Genomic DNA, 21420 nt, shown 5'->3' on the forward strand with positions numbered 1-21420 from the left:
ACGTCTGATTGTAAACGTTCTAAAACTGCACTTGGCAATTTGACAAGGACGGTCTTTTAAAACCTCAGGGCAGGCAACGGCTCTGCTACTAGCCAGTTCACACTGCTGCTATTTTCTCTGCAACATTCTAAAACCGTTTCGCCTCGTTGCGAATCATTGATCTGAACTGGCCTTAACGTTACCGTTATTTACATTGCCATCGAGTTCATCAATATATTATTATGATCGGAATAAAGCCGGGGTATGTGGAGCAGAGCCTGGTCTGATTTCTGAAGACGTCATGCAGGAGAAAACTAAATGAAAGAATACGGCAGTATGGATTAGCATTGTTATTATTTTATTACGCTTATTACATATGTTCCTTCAGCCTTTATGCCCTTTTTGATGAAATCTCCTTTGTTTTTGTTTTATTCTTCTTGTTCTGATTGCTAATTTAACACCCAGCTCAGCTTTATTCTCGAACAGTTTAGCTAGCAAAACCAGAAACACCAGGGGTAACATTTTGCAAGGCAGTTGTTTCAAAAATACCACACAACAATCATTCACGAAAAAGACTGCTTATTGTGCAGGAGATACATAATTGCACGAGCCACAGCGAATCTATTTATAGGTGTTATTATGGGTCCAAGCACAATGTGCTGGAACCCTATTGTTTTTATTCTGATTATTATTAGGGGTCCAGGCACAAATTTCTGGAACCCTCTGGTTTTTTTCTGTTTATTAGGGGTCCAAGAATTAAGTGCTGGAACCCTCTTGTTTTTTGTTCTGACCATTAGGCCAAGCACAAGGTGTTGAAACCCTTGTTATCATTTTTTCCCTATCGACACTTTCCCTATCAGCTCCTAAGCCAGTGTGGAAAATATCCTCTTCCAGCACAGTGGTGTATCTCTTGGTCAGATCTTCATTATGTGTTTAATGTTTTGGACAATTGATGTGTCAGCAAAGGTGGTTTGTGTGTCATGGAGCGCTGTGCGAAGTATATGGTGTTTATTCTGGTTCTCTTTATAGAATCTGATCCTGTTAGGGGCCACAGCGATAGAGGACAGGCTGCAGAATGGGGTACCTGAGACCATTGCTACCTTGATGAAGGCTCACATCAAGATCTGGGTTCTGACGGGAGACAAGCAAGAGACCGCCATCAACATTGGTGAGGAGCAGACATGGGCACACTACATACATGCTCCGGGCCGCAGCTATGAATTCTCTGGCTCAGGACAAAATATATTGGGAGGGCCCCCCAATAGATTACATAACAAATTAAAAATAGTTATACCCTATATCCTGGGCTCCCCTTGGGCCCGTGCCTGGGCCTAGGACAGTGTCCCAGTTGTCCCCCCCCTATCTATGACCTATCTGTACACACAACACAGCATACACACTATATAGACACAATATGTACATGCCGCATACACACTATATGCTAAGGGTGTAATGATTTTGAAACCAGAATTACAATTTGTATAATCAAATTAATTAAATTTCATTTTATTATTTAGATACAACTGTCTCTACACCTGTTCCATCCTCCTGAGTACCTTTTTGTGCCATTCTGGTGAATTGTTGAAACACCAAACATCCAAATAAATGATGTAGAGTATAAAGTCCAGAGAGAGTTCAGTTCACCATAAGAATATATTTTATGTTATTATTTCACTTAACAGTTTAACATGAACATGCTGCCATTGTCCCCACAACCCTGCTCAGGATAAGCGGGTATAGATAATGGATGGATGGATAGATGGATGGATGCTGCCATTGTTTTCTTGTCCCTACACATACCAATGATCAAACTGAAACATTGGTGTCCATAAATGACGTTGTCTGCATGGGAATGTAAAGATTCCCAAACTGCCCTCCCTGCTCTGTGTCTCCTTTAGCACTGCTGCAAGTTGAATTGAAATCTTGCTACTTTTCCAGGCTGTCAGAGACATTGTAACCAATGAGATTAGTGCTGTGAATGGATAGAAAGGAGCAAGTGAGAGCTGCAGCCACCTAGTGAGCAGCCACTGCCAGGCAGACAGTGTATGCCACAGTGGCTCTCCCTGTGAGACAGAGGCACAATCTGGAAGGGGGAGGACTTGCCCTGGCATATGCTGGCTAGCTGTTGCTGCTTTGCTCATTGAGCAGCCGCATCTTATATTTCACTTGCCTTTCATTTATCAATTCCTTCAAAACTTTTTGAATTTCTCTGTAAATGGTCTAAATCAGGCTCCATCTCATCACAACATATCTGAAGTTCAGAAGCTGCATTAATTGAGAACAAGTTGGCAACTTTGACTTCATTTCTGTAAGATAACTAATAAAAAAATGCTCACAGCAGTGGACATTATTACACTTGAAGCCCAACATGGGGCTGAACATGTCCAGTTCCCACCCTAATTTGGAATGTTCATGTAGGAAACACATTGCTTAATCGGGAGAGTATTCTCCTCCAAAACACGTAGCATCACCAACTGCTTCTTTCCACACTGCAGACTTTTGCATATCTTACACAGAATGAAGTCAGAGGAAGCCGTTTCATAAGTGGCTTTGACAAGCTGATTGACCTGCGGGGGTCACTGAAGAGCAATGAAACATGTACTCCTTAATGACTGAACCCTCCCACACCTTAGGCAACGCAATCGCCAATTGCGCATTGCCCTACGGAGTTACAGATTGTATACACACTCATGCTCATTCATGCCTACATATTCAAACATACACAGGCACAATGGTAAAAACAGTAATTGTGTGTGTGTGTGTATGTGAGTAAATGTGTGTAACTGTGGATGCTGTGTCTCCAAGGTTACTCCTGTCGGCTGGTAACACATGGCATGTCCCTCCTCATCGTCAATGAGGACTCACTGGACGTGAGTACACATCTTCATCCAAGTCTCCCTCTTGACTTCAGTTCACAGTTAGGGCAGAATAGGATGTCACTGTGATGTCCATACAATATTAGGTCTACTGATACAGTCTCTGCTTTTAAAAATAGCCTAAAAACCTTTTTAAAATTTTTTTACTAAACTGCCTTCTGTAATGACTGATAGCTATTTGCTGTGCGTTTTCCTTTTTAATTGGTGGCTCTTAACACAACTGTTTAATCATTTCCTTTTCATTTATTTCCTGTTTTATCATTTCTGTTTACTATGCTTAGTTCTTTATTTTATTATATGTGTTTTAATATAGTTTTTTATTCTTCTGAATTCTATATTGATGTTTGTTGTACGTTCTTCCCTTTTATGTTGGTTGTATTGTACCCCGTGTTGTAATTTTATACCTTATTTTTATCTGCTTTGGAAAACACTTTGTGGTCTATGTTTGAAAGGTGCTATATAAATAAAACATTATTATTATTATTATTATTATTTTTATCATCATCATAATTATCACAAAGCGCTGAGTTTGAGGGCATTTGGTACCATACATCAATGACTCAACCTCTGCTGCCTCACAGTGATTCAATCACTTGCTTTTGTTTAGGGTTTGTGTGTGTGTCTGTGTGTATGTGGTAACACTCACTGTCGCCCCCTGCAGGCTGTGAGAGCTACTCTGACCGCACATTGCGCGTCACTGGGAGATTCCCTGGGTAAGGAGAATGAGCTGGCACTGATCATTGATGGACAGACTCTGAAATACGCACTATCCTTCGAGGTGCGACAGTCCTTCCTCGATCTGGCACTGTCCTGCAAGGCTGTCATCTGCTGCAGGTACACTGTCTCACTTGTACACCCTATTTTCTCACCTGTACCCACCCCTGCACCATTCTGTGACCTCTACCTACCTCCTCTCCATTCTCTTCTTAACTGTGTCCACCTCTCCCCGATTCTATCTCACCTGTACCTACCTCATATCCGTTCCATCTTCTCTGCACCTGCTTCTACCCCATTCTGACGCGTAGTTCGTTGCAGTATTACACAGAAAAGGAGGGATTCCCACACACTGGACATGGGCAGCTTCTTTGGGCCACTCTTCTTTGCTCTCGCCATCACTCTTGATACAAGTGAATCTTAAATCTGTCCACAAGACCTTTTCCACTACTCTGCAGGCACTTTTAGGCATTTCTTAGTGGTTTGCATCTTGCAGCCTCTGTAGTTCTGTTTATAAATGTTCCTGCTAACATTTTTCACCGACATATCGCCACCTGCCTCCTGAAGTGTGGTTCTGATCTGTCAGACAGGTAGTTTGGGGTTTTTCTAAATTATGGTTAGATTCTTCAGTCATCAACTGTAGAAGTCTTCCTTGACCTACCAGGCCCTTTGTGATTACTGAATTCACTAGTGCTCTCTTTCTTCTTAATGATGTTCCGAACAGTTGATTTTGGTTAGCCTAAGGTTTGGCCTATGTCCCTGACTGTTTTTTTATTTCTCAGCCTCATAATGGCTTCCTTGACTTTCAGTGGCACAACCCAGGTCCTGATGTTGATAAACAAATCAAAAGGCTAAAATCAAGACTACATACTAAATGCTGTCTTATTTATGCTCTAAAGAAGCAATTGAACACACCTGACTAATCGGAAACACCTGTGATGCCATTCCCAAACGCCATGTCTTTGTCCCAAACGTTGCAGTATTGATGCAGTTTTAATGTGTGTTTTTGATTGGCCCAGTTTTTGTGTGCAATGACAGAACACATAACACACAAATATTGGGTATTCCGGGGGTTCATGGCAGTACAAAAATACACTTCTCCAAAGCATGCCATTCAGATCTGCTTCATTTGTAAGTCATACATTAAGCTACCTGAACCTCTGCGAGCAGAATATTTTTTATTATTTGCTAATTCTAATGATTTCTTATTATGTTGAACCTCCTTATTCCATATAAAGAATGAATGTGGTTGTATTCTTGGTGTGGATTTTAAATAATAACTATGGTATTGTTCTGTTTATGGCATAAAATAGCCAGTGTTGTACTGCTGGACCTTGTTCCTGTGTATGCAGTGTTGTGAAGGGGTATGAATATGCAGGTGCATCAAAAACATCAATCAATTTTTCCTGATAGTTGTGGATGTTAGCAGGATAACATTCCCTCTCTCTGTCTCTCCCTCTCTCCTCAGGGTATCACCCTTGCAGAAATCAGAGATTGTGGACATGGTAAAGAAGCATGTCAAGGCCATCACACTGGCCATTGGCGATGGCGCAAATGATGTGGGCATGATCCAAACTGCCCATGTGGGTGTGGGAATCAGTGGCAACGAGGGCATGCAGGCTACCAACTCCTCTGACTACTCTATTGCCCAGGTCTTATTAACAGTTGCTAATAATCAGTATCAGTACATCAGATGTCTGTTACTCATTCAGCTGTGGGACTGTGTGCTTTTTCTCCTCTCTTTTGAGTGTAACTGTGCTTATTTGTTGCCTGTAGTTTTCCTACTTGGAGAAGTTGCTACTGGTCCATGGAGCATGGAGTTATACCCGTGTCACCAAGTGCATTCTGTACTGCTTCTACAAGAATGTGGTTCTGTACATCATTGAGGTGAGAGCCCTGCCCTTTTTCTGACATCATTGTTGCCAGCCTCCCTCCATTATTTACTTATTTACTATTTCGTTACTTTTCTGAGAGTTGTACTAGAGAAGATATTACTAATATGGTGGAAGGCATATTCAGTACTCAGAACGTCTTAGCAGATAGAGAAGTAGGGGGAAAAAAGTACTAGATACATTACATAAACTGAAGACAAATAAGGCAGCAGGCCCTTATGGCATAGACCCAAAGGGTACTCAAAGAGTTAGGTGGTATCTATAAAACAGGTATTTTTAGTCTTTAAAAACTGGGGAAATACCGGATGACTGGAAACAAGGTAATATAACACCAATGTACCAGAAAGGGGACTGTTTTTTCATCAACCACCTCATTTTGAACAAATAATATAATAGAACTGCTGTTTGCCTTATCACTTTTCCGGCATTTCGAATTCTTGTAAAAACAAACTTTTTCCTACCTCCCTGAGAAGGTTTCCCCAATTCTCACCACATTTGGCATGTTTAATCTACAACATGTTCCCATGTTAAATTCCAATGGAAAGCTCAAAAGATTTCCAAAGGATAGTAATTTCAATTTAGACAACAATGGCCGACCATGGCCAAAATATGTGTTTGGCTGTAAACTCATGCTGATTTTGATGATACTTCAGGGGATGATAGACAGCAATATTGTGGATGACCACACACAGCCTTGTAGTGTTATAGTGCATTATGGCATGTAGAGGGCACATTTGGCAAAATACAGTAGTCATTTGTATAGGTTCCATAAGGCCAGATTGTATGAAATTTGACCGGAACCCTCGGAAGGCTTCCCTCCAACAGTCCTAGGAACGCCTAGCAACGTCTCCCTCAATGCAATGTTCTTAAAGATAATCGAATATGAATATGCACAAATTGTAAAAAAGATATTTGACGCCACTTCATTTAAGTCCAGCCACTGTGCCAATTTTGGAATAATACAAATTGTAAAGGGACCCATATAGATCATGTATGGCACATTTTGTGCACCTACCACCCAAGGTGGCGCTACAGCACCACTTCAAAATTGCAATATTCTAAGCATTATTGCTCATGGCCTTACATCCAATAAACACCTAATTTGGTATGCATGATATTTGCAGTCCATGACAAAGCATAAGTTATTACAATACATTTTGGCTGAACAACGTTTTTTTTTGATGGAACTTAGTTCAAATACACAGACTGCATCCATTCTCTGTTAGCCCCCTCCCCTGCCCCACATTGACACTCTGATGACAGCTGCAAGCAGGCCATAAAACCCTCCCACCTCCCCCACACGCACAGCTGCAATGTGCAGTTCCTTAGCCTTAATATATAGCTATATTCTGTTTTCTACTGGTATAATGGCCCTGCAAATTGTTTCATCCCTGACCCCTGGAATACATCGAAACAACAAAACTGACATTTCCATATTCATTACATATTGACATTTCAGCCTCATGATGGCCTGCTTTACTGGCATTGCCACTTATCTGGCCCGACAACAGCAACAGACTTAAAACACAAATTCCACACCTAAAATCTAATCTAGTTGTTTTGTTCATTTTCTAGTGCATGAACTAATAATGCAATAAAGACACAGCTGGCCAGGAAATTGCTGAGCAGCCAGTGGCCCCATTACTTCTGCTCCCCTAAAATGGAGGGAACTTTAACCTTATATTCATTGCTTTGTTTCAAATCCAAAGTGCTGGAGTACACAGTCAAAACCAAAAAAAAAATTGTCACTGTCCCAGTACTTTTGCATTTAACTGTATCACAAAACAAATAAGATAAACTCACGCACATGCACACACACAGCCCCTGGTCTACAAGGACTGAGTAGCTGAAATAACTCTGTAATTGAGATGTGACTGTGTCGTTGCCCCATACCCACCTCCCCCCTTCCTGCCAATCTCCCCCAACACACACACAGACTCAGACTCACAGTCAGGCTTCTGTCACTTGGTGGAAAGGGTGACCCGTCTGTAATGTGAAGTATTTGTCAACTGTGTGCCTGCCCCCACATTCCCCTCAATGAAGGCTGACAGCAGGTGTATGCCAGTAGAGTTTTACTGCCCTACTGAAGGTCTGTGTCTCTGATGTGTGTGTGTGTGTGTGTGTGTGTTTGTGTCGGGGGGGGGGGGGGGGTCTTTATGTAATGGTCTGATTATAAAATGGCCTATATAAAAAGGTGAAATCCTTTTTTTCTCTCTTTGAAACGCCTTATTTATTGTTATTTTATTTTGTTTTTATTGGAAAAATAGGTTTACCTTTCATACAGAGCTGCAGAATTCCACAAGATAAAAATATCCCCACCCATAAATCTGTTTCTCCGATTTCCATTGGCTGTCTGCTGGCCTCTAACCCGATGATGCACACGTGCAGGATTTGTTTCTCTTTCGCAAAATCTTGTCTCTTGGGTGTTATAAACTCAATCCATTTCCTCCAAATGCCCATGGATTGATCTGGTGGGTTACCTCCACCCAATCCTCACACTAGAGAACCAAGAGAATGGTTTTAGCCATTTTCCTATAATGGCCTGCATGCTTGCAGCTAAATGAATTACCATAAGTGTACTATCATCAAGATCTCTAAGTACCTCTGAGACGTTACCCAATTAAAACACATTAAATCTATAAGGGAACCTTACCCCAAACACCTTCCCCAGAGTTTCATGTATCTCTTGCCAAAATGGGGTCAGAATGGGACATGCCCAGAAGATATGAAAGTGATTTCACCATATCTGCCCCATAGTACCTCCAACATCGATTGATTGGTATTTGTCAACATATGCACGTGGATACGAAAGAAACACATGCTTGATTTGAATCTGGTGGAATTTTTTTGTTTGTTTCCGATTATGTGTAAGCATACACACGGTTGGACAAAAATATTGATAAATGAGGCCCATTGGAAATGACACAAGTTCCTTTTGGCGCATATCCTTACCCATTCCCTCTCCCTGCCACAATTAGACACCACAATACGAAGACTGTTATAGTGTCATATAGGAGAAGATCTGTTTCAGTGTCCTTTAGGTGAGGATGTGCTGTTATAGTGTCCTGTTAGGGAAGACCTGTTACAGTGTCCTACAGGAAAAAAAGGTGCTAGTAAGGTGTCATACAGGAGAAGAGATCCTGTTACAGTATTTACTGTTTCTTGTGTTGCAGCTCTGGTTTGCCTTTGTGAATGGCTTCTCGGGACAGATCCTGTTTGAGCGTTGGTGCATTGGCTTGTATAATGTGGTGAGTATACATTAGTCCTCCCTTTTGCATGCCCTCCTCCTTATGTCTGTCATTTTTCTGATTCAGTACAGATTTATGTGGAATGAGTCTGTATTTAAGTCTGCTGCTGTCTGTGTGTGTGTGTGTGTGTGTGTGTGTGTGTGTGTGTGTGCGCGTGGGTCAGATCTTCACAGCACTGCCTCCCTTTACGCTGGGCATATTTGATCGGCCCTGCAGTCAGCAGAACATGTTACGCTTCCCACAGCTCTACCGCATCACACAGAACGCAGATGGTTTCAACACCAAGGTGAGCTCGTCACATCTCATGCATTCATACACACAGACGTAACCTCCTGTGACCTTATAGAAAAAACTTTATTTCATTTATTTATTTTTTAAAATTTGTTCCCAGAGTGTGGATGTCCGATTACCTTCCTAATTTGGAGAGACAGCTTTGGTTCCCTGCTATTGATAAAAATGATAGCACTGTTGAGCGGTCCAGATTTGGCTGCACTCTCAGACCAGCCTCTCTCATGATTTTCCACATGATCAATTATAGTAGCCCTAATCTCATCTGAGCCTGTGCTCTTGGTATTCCTCTCTGTTGTCTTCCACTGTGCATGCACACTCCTTTCCCTCTCCAGACCACTCCACTCCACCTCCTATGCCTCCTCTATCTCTTGCTGGTTCCATCTTAAAAAAGATGCCTCTTTCTTTATTTTCTCTTTTTTTGTTTGTTTACATGTTTATATTACGTTTCAGGTAGCTAGAAGGCCACAGATGGGCTAGCTAATTCATATGTTTATGTTATGTGATGTCACAGAAGTCAGAAGTTGGCACTCAGTTTGGTATAATAAAGGCTTCCTGTCCTGGCTCTGAAGAATTCTAGTATTCTTCAAGGTCTGCCTGACCTCTTTGGAAGTGCTTGCTACAATATACTGTGCTTATATCCATTTAATAAGATCAATGTTGCAGCCCTGCAAATGCAGTTGTATTTATTTTTTACTTTCATTTTATTTTTATATGGTAATTAGAAAATACCAGTATTGATGGCGTGTAGATAACCACGCTGGTTTAGGCTCATTGCCACCAGTTAATCCAAGCACCACAACATGCCGGGTGGGCTTGTTTCTTCCCTTGGCAAGACAAACTTTTAGGCAGTCTTTGCAAATCGCTGCTATAACGTTGTCAGGTTCATTCACCTTTATCATTGACTTTGTAGGCAAACGACAAATATTGCCATATTTCACTCTGCACCCTGCTTTTCAACAAATTAGGAACAGTCAGTGGGATATACTGCTGCCATTATATCTAACTTATCTTCCTTGTGAGAATACAGTGCTACACAGCCAGCTTTTTCTCACTCACAGTTCCGCACACAGACACATGCACAAGCCTCACAAGACTACTAGGTATGTCGACTACATCAAAGTTCCCTTCAGTTTTTAAAGGCATAGTATTTATTTTCCAATGGATGTCAGTCATTTCTCTGCAATAGAAAGCAATGTCAAGTGCATTTTCATAAAGTATCAAAATTTAAAAATTGTAGAATGCTATAACATTTAAAAGCTTTTTTGGTACTGCTATACTGTGCAATACGCACACACACACACACATATGCCTGTACACACTCAAGACTCATGTGATTGATGAGTGATGTCTGGGGATGTTGTTTGGAAGTCCTCCAGTCCGTATGATAAACAAGGGAACAGGGAGTGGGCTCTTACCGTAGTGACAGGAATGTGATGCAGAGGGGGAGTATAAGGAAGTCTTTCATTAACAGGGATGGGGGATGGGGGCAATGCAGGAGCTGTGGACTGGGAGAACACTATTTGTGTGGCCTCTACATTTTGGCAGAAACATATACATATCTCTCCTTCTCTTCTCTTTCCCCTTTTTAGCATTTTATCTGTCATTTAATAATTCTTTGCTCTTTCTCTTTCTCCTTATTAGGTGTTCTGGGGTTACTGCATCAATGCTCTGGTCCACTCCATCATTCTCTTCTGGTTTCCACTTAAAATTCTAGAACATGGTAATCACTCCAATCATCCTAATATTCAGTCACATTTTTAAATTTACTTTTTGATGCATGTTTCTAGTTGGATATGTCTATCGTTTGCTGTTGGTTAACAAGTTTGTGCAACAATGAAACTAAAATAATAGGAAACTTAATTTATATAATTTTTGCCCATAGATATTTGTAGTTTACTGCCAAGCAAATATGAATAGGTTTATCTTTTTAAAATTAAATCACCTTTGATTAACAGCCCGTTGCTGAAAAAAAGTGCATGCATGCTCGGTCAACCTACCCTTTATAAATAAAGGTTAATTAAAAATCAATTAATAAAATTACATGTAACTGTAGTTAACCAATAACAAATTTGAAACGGCTTACTTTGTCAGTGCTTGGACATATTATGCACTAATTATTATTATTATTATTATTATTATTATTATGCCTGTACACTTTTATATATAAAATGCATTTCCATGAGAAATTGCAATATGTGTATAATGCTGAATTATAGAATCTGTGTTGAATGTTGGAATGAATTCAGGCATGTGTGATAAAGCTGTTCCTGCCACTTTTGTAAACCATGTGTGAAGTGATGCAATTTAAAAGAACATTAATTAATGCACACACTTCAGAAATGTGAGCTAATGCTTTTAGACATTGAAAATAATGATTATTGGTATTTGTAGATATCGCTCTAACTGGTACTACCAGATATTGGACTGATCCCAATTGTATGCTGTGATCAATCTCTGATTCATCTCTGATTCCGGTCCTGAGAGTTGACTCGGATAGTGTTACAGGAGAACTGACTCATAGTGGGCTACAGGAGAACTGACACATAGTGTGCTACAGGAGAACTAACTCATAGTGTGCTACAGGAGAACTGACACATAGTGGGCTACAGGAGAACTGACACATAGTGGGCTACAGGAGAACTAACTCATAGTGTGCTACAGGAGAACTGACACATAGTGGGCTACAGGAGAACTGACACATAGTGGGCTACAGGAGAACTGACACATAGTGTGCTACAGGAGAACTGACTCATAGTGTGCTGCAGAAGAACTGACTCCTAGTGTGGGACAGGAGAACTGACACATAGTGTGCTACAGGAGATCTGACACATAGTGTGCTACAGGAGAACTGACACATAGTGTGCTACAGGAGAACTAACTCATAGTGTGCTACAGGAGAACTGACACATAGTGGGCTACAGGAGAACTGACACATAGTGGGCTACAGGAGAACTGACACATAGTGGGCTACAGGAGAAGTAAGCAAGTAAATTATTGAATACATTTATTCATGTTTTTCAGACTCTGTTTTTGATAATGGCCATGGCACTGACTACTTGTTTGTGGGGAACATTGTCTACACTGTAAGTATCCTTCTAAACCATAATTGAAGTATATCAAAGGCAGCATATTGTAAAATTTAAGAAATGAAAGCTGCACTCATGCATGATTAGAAGGGTCTTGACTTAATATAGGATACATTTAAAATAATAGAATGAGAAGAACTACATCAGGACAAAAATACATGATCGCAATAAATCAATAGTTCAGTGTTAATTACAAAAAGATATTTGTAAATTACAAAAAGCACGCCAACATCAACTCTTTTTTGAGGCCTTGTATCGAAACAGCTGATCGAATATGCTTCCCTTTGTAGGGAACCCTGTCCCCTCCACATTTTGGTGAATCTACAAATTTGATACCCATTAATCTCAGTGAGCACAGATTGAAGTACCTTGCTGGGTGACTTCATCCTACATTGTGATACAACTCACAGACACATTAATGGGGATGTGAGAGATGTCATTTTGCAAGTGATTCTACCTTTTTCTTTAAGCCTAAAATAGCTTTTAAAAGATAAGCTTGAATTAATTCTGAATAATAATTTAGAAAAACTGCTCTTTCATAGTAAATATTTCTAAAGCAAGGCCGTTTTGTTTTATTCCAGTAGTCACCTACTCACGACTACTCCTCTCTGCCATCACAACTTCCTTCCTGTTATAGTGCTAAACAATGTTGCCAAGTTATCTACTAATTACTGGACCTGTATGTAACCTTTAAAAATGTATGTAAGGCATAAATGTGTCAATGTGACCAGATGAATCAGTGTGCTTAAGAATGCAGGGGTTGAGAGTTTCCTTTGGCGTTGTGTTCAATTTACTGATTCACATCTCATATTTTTGCAGTACGTGGTGATTACTGTGTGTTTGAAGGCTGCGATGGCAACCACAGCTTGGACCAGGGTAATTTACCCCCCAACTCCCCCCCCCTCCCCCCCTGCCATGGTAAATAACCCCAACCCCAACCCTGGACCACTGACAGTACCTGACTACCCTTATTGAACTGTAGTCCATCTGTCATGCATGTGGGTGAATAGCTCCCAAACATGGTGAAACAGGGTACATACCTCTGCACACCACTGTTACCTGATAACTGTGTGCTTCCTGCAGTTCAGTCACCTGGCAGTGTGGGGCAGTATGCTGCTGTGGATGGTGTTTTTCGCTGTGTACTCTGCTATCTGGCCCTCCATCCCCATCGCACCTGACATGTTGGGACAGGTTAGTCTAGTGTGTTTGTGTGTGTAATGTCTTCTTGTGTGTTTTCCCACTGGACTAATGTAAACACTGTGGCTCTATATTCCGGCTGGCACGTGGATCGTTGCGAGCTGTAGTGTTGGCAAAGTGGTATTTTCGTCATGGATTTTGACACGCCTGAGTCCTTTGGTATTTTCATGACTTGTACTGTGCCAAATATACAACCTTACCATTGGTTTTACGCGTAGACAATATATGACCACTTTCGAAACTGAGTGGTCATGTATTGTCTTGGACAATCTGTTTGTGAAATATACACTCATTTGTGACACCTGGGTACCTTCCAAAATAGCTGTGTGTAATATCACACATGTCGTTTGCAGTGTTGTTGCTCTTAGTATAGTCTGGCTTGATTAATTTATCCAATAGATGACAGAATATGCTCTCTAACAATGTATAACATGTCTAATTTAACTTTTGGAATAGCGTTTTATAAACCTGCATAACCAAAAGTTGTGAATCATCATCGCCACTGCAGTAAAAGACACTGCACCCAGCAAAACGTTATCAATCAGTTTCATCTTATTTTGGAAAATATTATTATTGAGGACTTCTGAGCATATTTAAGCCATATGTTTGCTGATAGACCTAGCTGACATAGTTTTCTGGAGTAATTCAGAACAGGAGAACAACATCATTGATTCTCTATCTCTATCTCTTCATCATTGCTATGTAAGTATTACTGCTGAAAATGTTTTGGTTATGTATGTTATTTTTTGAAATTGAGTGACTAAATAGGTTAGTGGTATTTTATAATGAGGATATTTCGTACTGTAACGTAAGCATTTGTTGATAGCTTCAGCAGGGTTTGTGTTTCATGCACCGGATGTGATGTGAGCTGGAACATTGACAAAACGTGGTAGACGGTTCAACATGCCAGCAGTTTGTGTTGGAGCAGAGTGAGAGGATAATACTGATGATAATGATGATGATGATGACATTGCTGTTGTGTTGCAGGCGGGCAGAGTAATGCAGTGTTGGAGTTTTTGGCTTGGTCTGATTTTGGTGCCAACTGCATGTCTGCTGAAGGATGTAGCATGGAATGCGTGAGTATCTCACTAATTTGCGCAGCGTGCAGACTTGCATACACACTTATATGACCTCACACACACACACACACACACACACACATATACTGTACTTACATATACACTCAACTCCAGAATTATTGGCACTCTTCATGAAAATGAGGAAAAATGGTTGTATAAAATAAACAATTTACATAATGATCCTAATTTTATGCTCAAACATTTGGGGAAACTGCTTTCACTTCTTTTCTTTTTTTTTTAAACACGGGGGCAAAATTATTGGCACCTAATATAAAACCAAACACTGGTGTCTGATAAAATTCTGATAAAATGTTTTTTTTGTGCTTTTTTTAAAAATTGGTCACGATATCCAGAAAGTGTTTTGCTGCTTTTCACCATTTCCGGTTTCACTTTGGTATAAATATGAGGTTGCACACATTAAAATTCTAAGTATTTAGTGCATACTGCACAAATTGATGTACACATGTACTTGCATTTATATATGCTCATTCAGTGTGTATTTATACACACGTACATTAATCTGGTGCACACCTGCCTGATGCGTTCACTGACACACATTAATCTGAGCTGTATGTCTTTTTGTAGAGGGCGCCGTACTTTTAGGAAGTCTCTGCTGGAGGAGGTGCAGGAGCTGGAGGCGCGGGCGGTGGATCCAGGAGCAGCCGTGCTGAGAGATGCCAGCGGCCGCAGGTCAGTTGTTCACACAACATTGGCCTTTTCAATCAGGCACTTGAGCGTGTGGGTTGGTTTGAGTGTGTGAGTGCATGCAGCCATTTATACATGTGTTTATGTGTACATGTGTGTGCTTACGTGCATGTATGTATGTGTGAAAGCCTTTCCAAACTGAGATGTATATTTGACCTGAAAGTCTGACATTGACTACTCCGGACTGTGGTGTGAATAAGCTGGCATGAATAATGAATGCTGTAATGTTTGGCTGAATGCTTCACAGGGGCAACGGCAGAGTCTGCTACTGTTAGAGATAAAGAGTTACAAAGGTACCCAGGGCTTGCACCAGTGTGGGAGTTTGCAGTGATATTTCTCTCCCACTCATTACTTCCATGCATGCTTCTGCTTCTCTTTATCTTCTTGTTTTCAATCCTTGTTATATTGTCGTATGTCATCTTCCTCTCTTTTCTCATTCTCTCTCAATCTCTGCACTCCTCTTTCAGATATCCTTGAGTGCAGGCAGGTTTGCACATCTGTAAGACTTGTGGTCTGTGCTGTATCTTCAGAGTGCTGTAGAGTATATAGAGAAGAGTGTGTGTGTGTGTGTGCTGCCCCCCCCCCCCAGCTTTACTTCCTCCAGAGGGGTGGGGCATCTAAACATTTTTTTTTTCTTTCTACTGTGGTAAACTAAAATCAAAACTCCCTATTTTTTTTAGGGCAAACTAAAAAAATGCCCTTTATATGAAAATATGGAAATAGTGCCTGGAGTTTGTTTGGAACAGAGATAAATAGTATATAATAGAGCAGTGTTTCTCAACCCTGATCCTTGGGACCCCCTGTGTATGCTGATTTTTATTCCAACCATAACAACAAACTGTTTTGTAATGAGCTGCAAATTGCTTTTAATTAGGCAAAGATTACTGGCCCTCTTAAAGCACCATGGTGCTGGAAATGGCTATGTATGCACTAAAAAATGTCCTGTATTCCAGGAATCGCTACTGGGCAGACTAACTTATTCTTTATATGTACTGTGATGCCAGGAAGGGAATTAGGGGCAGTGTCCACCAGGGGACAGAGCTGGCCCTAATCATGGGTATGGCAGCAGCTGTGAATCATTGTAATCATGTTGGTTTATTAACTAATCATGGTGCCTTATAAAAAGGCTTGATTCTTAGGCCTAGGGGATGACTGTTTCTTTGAGGGCTACAAGTGTGGTTCTTTGTTTTCTGTTGTGGATGTTTGTCTGCCTTTTTCTATTGAGTTTTGTTGTTAGCTTTTCTCAAATAGCAAATAAAAAGCAGTGAATGGACCCTCTTCTGGGTTTTGTTCTGTCTGTTGAGCACGCAAATTGTGGCCAACCCCAACCTCTCCATCACAGTACTATATGGAAAAAAAATCCAATTGAAAGATTTTCCTGTTTTAATTGATTCAATTAAAAACTGACGGATTAAATCAGTTGGTTCCCATTTGCTGAGAGTGTGGAAACCTCAAGTCATCTGAGCAAAATTAATGGCACTTACTGACAGCAAATGGCAACCAGTCAAATCTGCATTGTGTTAAAATAGGTTTCACCGCATATGATACCGCATATGATAGAAATTACTGTAAACCCATTTTCAACAACCATAATTGACCAAGAGATTGGCTTTGACAAAACCTTGCATACACAGTCAGTACCCAGGACCAAGGTTGAGAACTACTGTAATAGATAAGAAAAAAAACCCAAAAGAAAGAGAAAACTGAAATAAATCACCTGTAACCAAGAGCAGCTTACAATAGAGAGGGAGAGCTTGTGACATAGAGTAGAACAATTTACAACAGAGGGGAACAGCCTGTATATAGAGGAACAGTACAACCTGTAGTATAGAGATGATCAGCTTATGACAGGGAGAAACCGCCTGTAACATAGTAAGGGACAGCTGGTTACTGAGATGAACAGTTTATAACATAGAGGGATAGATTATAGCTGGAAAAAAACATTAAATACAGGAATAAAAAACTTTAACAGAGAAACAGCTTGTAAAAGATAAAGGAATTGCTTATAACAAAGAGGCCTGTAACATAGAGAAGGATAGCTTATAACAGAGAAAAAAAACATTTAATAGGGAAGAGCAGCTTATAAAAGAGGGAATATATATTATTTTTTTAGTATTTTATTTTGTTTTTTGGGGAGTGCAGCAGAAGAAACCCTGTTTGATTTATGCTGGATCAACCTTACTTGGCTGCATGTCTCTGGAGATCATAACTCTGTGTGCATTGGTCCTGGTACATGTGACATATTGCTATCCAGTTTCTGTCTCCATGAAAGTGGTCTGGAATTACACCGCAGTGTGGAGCCACAGGCCTGTCAGGGGGATGTCATGTAACAGTATGTGCTAGTCTAGGATTCTGTTTCGAGAGTAATCCTCCATTTTAGGCTGAGGAAGTAGATGGAGAAATATCTCTAGGAATGAAATATAAGAGGGATTGACACATGGACCTTTCACTTAATTCTCTCCTTCTACCAAACTGACAACCCAGCAGATTCTTTGGCAAAATTATCAAATGTGTAAATTTACCAAAATAAAATGGCAGACAGAGCCAACAATTACATCATACACTCTCTTTGTTCTGCTGCTCAGCATAGTGTGTGGGTGTAGGGAAGAGTAGGCAGGGTGAGAGGATGATGTGTATTGAAATGAAGGAGAAAGGATGGTTTTGGGAGATTATGGGCAATGAAGAGGAAGAGGAAATGTGAGTGGGGTTGTGGTGGTTTAAACAGATCTGCTTTGTCTTCAGAGTGTTGCGACATGTCCATAGCTTGTAAGAGCAGTCTAATGTGGAATGTTGTGACAGATGTGTGTGGCACTGGTGCTCAGTTCGTTTTGTTGTGTTGTGAGGGGTTTGAGTTTAGAGTCAGCAATGACTGTGGCCTGACTCTGACTAATGTAATTTGATAAGTTGAAGAAAATTCAGTTTGCTGCACAGAAACCATGTGATCTGAAATATGTTTATTGGTTTACCCCGGAGTGCTGTGCTCTGCTGCACCAGTGCTATGTTTCACATCAAAGGGAAGAGATAAGGAGGGGGGGAGGGTGAAGGGGGGAAGCTGTGAGTGTAGTAAACAGTAGCTGTGTCCGGTGGTATCTGTCCAGTGGTAGCAGTCCAGGGGCCTTATTTATAAAACTTTTGAATGCGCAGATTTGATCCTTAATTCAACAGATTTGATTTTATGGGAGAATTGACACACAAATGGTGATTTATAAATCTTGCAACCTACGTGAAAGCGTTCTTCTGCATGCGCAAACTCCAGAGGATGGTACAAATGTTTCCTTGCGGCTCTGCAGCTATAATGCTGGCTTGATAGATTTTTTCAGACACCTATATATTTTGCCAATTCCTTCACATATCCAAACACTATATATACTATTAGACCACACATGTCTGATTTAGTTTTGTGAGAAGCACTGTGAGACACAATGTTGTGGGGCATTAAGTAGGCTATTGCAGCCATACGCATAGGTTTGGGGGCAGGCAGAGTGACATGTCAGTTTGTCAGATTTGATGTTACTATGTGAGATTAGATGGTCCAGCTGTGTGTCTCCCCCAAAGTTGAAATGAAACCTACACCAACGGCTTCACACTTTCTGTTAACATTATCATAATACATATAACAAAACATATAACAGCCAAATAATAACAATAATAATAGTAATTATATGAATAATAATTGATACCTTATGGTTTTGAAACTTTCAATCTGTGCACAATTTAAATATACATTACATGTCAGAATGATTTACAGACAGAAACACAAGTTGAGAGCTATATAGCGAGCAAACAACAGAAGGCTTGTATTCATGGCTGTCAATGACAACTCCATTGAAATAAAATACAAATATTTAGCTAAGCAACGCTGCACACCCTGTGAACATCCTTAAATATCCTTATATGTTTGGAGATTAGTTTTCTGCTATTTACTCCCTGACAAATTGTACATGATATAAAATTGATATATAGGTATTTTACATCTTTCTTTTTCTTTATGTTTTGATAGCAGTATTAATGCAGCAGTACAGCAGCAGTATTAATGTTGTTTTTGTCATATGCATTAATTAAAGAGGACAAAGGGTTTGTGACTGATCTACACAGGAAACCTATGGACAGAAATTCCTACTTAGTGGGTGATAGTTTCCACCCAGTATCCCTGAAAAAGAGCTCTTACTCTAAACCACCTACATATAACACACAGGCAGATGATAGGAGTTGATAATCTATATGGGTGTGGGGGTACCATTTCAAATTAGATGAATGTCATGAGGAATTGAAACATTGTCTGTTTTGCACAGTAAATGTGTCGGGGCTCACATGTGTTTCAAGCTTTACTTTCCTTTATCATAAACCCCTTTGCTCAGCACCTCAACTATTTAGGATTGCGTGTTTTTTGATATTTGGAAGCTCATTCCCTTACACACAATTTTGGGATGATTTCTGATTCGAAAACAGATCAAACAGACATTTATTTATGGATATACACATTAGGAACATTTTAGGAAATGATAATGCGCTCACGTTTTAATTCCGTGACAGTTTTATAAATGAGGTCCTAGAGATTTGTGGTTAAAATCTGAGTTTCAGAAACAGTTATACTGGTTGGTGTTCTGTGTTGAAGCCTGCTTCTCTGTCCTCTCTCCCCCCAGTCTGAATGAGCGTGCCCATTTGCTGACCCGTGTCTTCAGGAAAGCACCCTCCAGCCTGGGCCGCTCCAACTCCATTCAGCAGACTGTCTCACGTGAGTCTGCACACCTCTCCTCTTCATCACTGCACAGTCTGTTGTGCTTTTGTGTTGACTGCACAGGTTTGTGTGCAGGGGTTAAATGTTTAGGCCAAGCGCAAGTGCAGAGCATATGCCGCATAGCTGTATAAATGTGTGAGTTGTGCAAATATCTGAAAAGTTTTACAGGTGTGTGTGTGATATACTTGTGTGTAAAGTGTTGTTTCTGTATGTAGATTGTTGGTTGTTGTAGAGGTGTGTGAATCGTACAGATGTGTTGGGAGTTGTAGAGATATGTGAATCGTACAGATGTGTTGGGATTTGTAGAGATGTGTGAATCGTACAGATGTGTTGGGAGTTGTAGAGATATGTGAATCGTACAGATGTGTTGGGATTTGTAGAGATGTGTGAATCGTACAGGTGTGTTGGGTGTTGTACGGATGAATGAATCTCTCTCTCTCTCTCTCCGGCAGATGGCTACGCCTTCTCACAGGAGGAGCATGGCGCAGTGTCTCAGTCCCAGGTGGTGCGCTCCTACGACACCACCCGTCAGCGTCCAAGTGTGTAGCACTGCCCAATCCCCTCCTGCCCCACCCCTCCCCACCCCACCTGCTAATGGCCCACTGGACTGCTTTGCAGCTGCTGGGGAGTTTTGGGAGGGGCCAAGGTGAGGGTCGAGAGGGACACTGTGACCCTCCCCACTGTGGCCTTACTGGAACTCTGATCTAATGAGTACAGGACCTTGGGGGGGCGGGGTGCTGGGGTACCGGGGGTGCAGCTGCTGTCGGCCCTCATTTAGCCCTGAACATCATGGGCGATCCAGCACTCTCACACACGAAGCCCAGCTGGCTGCATCACTCTAATTGGGGTTTGTTTTGCTTTTGTTTTTCTGTGAGTCTGTCCGCAATTGTGTGTGCGCATGTGTATGACTCTGTGCGTGCGTTAGTGTGTTTGAGAGAGCGAGCACAAGTGTTAATGTGAGTGTCCATCAGTGCGTGTAGACTTGTTGGCAAGTGTGCGTGCATGTGCACGTTTTATGCATTCTGTGTGGGCACGGGTGAATGTATCTGCGTGCCTGTGTATGTCTAAGTGTGGTGTGTGTGTGCGTGTGTGCGTGCGTGTGTTCCCCCCAACTCCTCCACCTGGGTTTAACACATCACTCATCAACATGGTGATCGGGGGGGGGGGGGGGGGGGGGGGGGGGGGGGGGTCACTGTTAAATAAAACATTCTGGGCTTGAGGAATTTCTTTAAGGCAGTCAGGGCAGTGAGAGTGCAGATGCACTGCAGTTTTCCAGTCTGGCTCTCTCAGTCAGCGAACACACCGACTCCCGCTCCGGCCTCCCCTCTCCCTTCCCCGCCCCCAGCACCCTGCCAAAGATGAAGTGCAGGGCTATAACCAAGTCTGAGCTCTAGCGCACAGGACGTCCTGACTCGGACAGGAAACTAACCTGCATCTCCGTGCTCCATGCTTGCTCTGGGCCATCTCCCCATTGCACGCTCCCTCCCGCCTCTGTCCTGTGACACCCCCTCCCCCCTGAAAGCCCGGCTGTAGGACCCCATGTGTGTACCTGCTGTGCTTGTACTGCTTTTTCTCAGTCTATTGGGAAGGTTCAATAAAATACTTGTATTCTCTT

The 21420-nt window shown here is 41.3% G+C and overlaps 1 protein-coding gene across 6 annotated transcripts in view; it reads left to right on the forward strand.

Annotated features, from left to right (window-relative positions):
* The window catches only part of atp8a2 (ATPase phospholipid transporting 8A2), a 73269-nt gene extending 51849 nt beyond the window's left edge, over window positions 1-21420 (forward strand). For all 6 annotated transcript variants that reach the window (XM_035415805.1, XM_035415807.1, XM_035415806.1 and 3 more), the window contains 15 exons: window positions 1009-1147; window positions 2785-2849; window positions 3517-3689; window positions 5038-5221; window positions 5346-5456; window positions 8635-8709; window positions 8873-8995; window positions 10642-10720; window positions 12022-12083; window positions 12906-12962; window positions 13170-13277; window positions 14271-14359; window positions 14948-15052; window positions 19711-19802; window positions 20258-21420. In XM_035415805.1, coding sequence (XP_035271696.1) covers window positions 1009-1147; window positions 2785-2849; window positions 3517-3689; window positions 5038-5221; window positions 5346-5456; window positions 8635-8709; window positions 8873-8995; window positions 10642-10720; window positions 12022-12083; window positions 12906-12962; window positions 13170-13277; window positions 14271-14359; window positions 14948-15052; window positions 19711-19802; window positions 20258-20352 — 1557 coding nt within the window. In that variant the 3' untranslated portion in view covers window positions 20353-21420. The remainder of the gene's footprint in view (window positions 1-1008; window positions 1148-2784; window positions 2850-3516; window positions 3690-5037; window positions 5222-5345; window positions 5457-8634; window positions 8710-8872; window positions 8996-10641; window positions 10721-12021; window positions 12084-12905; window positions 12963-13169; window positions 13278-14270; window positions 14360-14947; window positions 15053-19710; window positions 19803-20257) is intronic.

This window comes from Anguilla anguilla, chromosome 4 (assembly GCF_013347855.1).
Source record: "Anguilla anguilla isolate fAngAng1 chromosome 4, fAngAng1.pri, whole genome shotgun sequence".
NCBI lineage: Eukaryota > Metazoa > Chordata > Actinopteri > Anguilliformes > Anguillidae > Anguilla > Anguilla anguilla.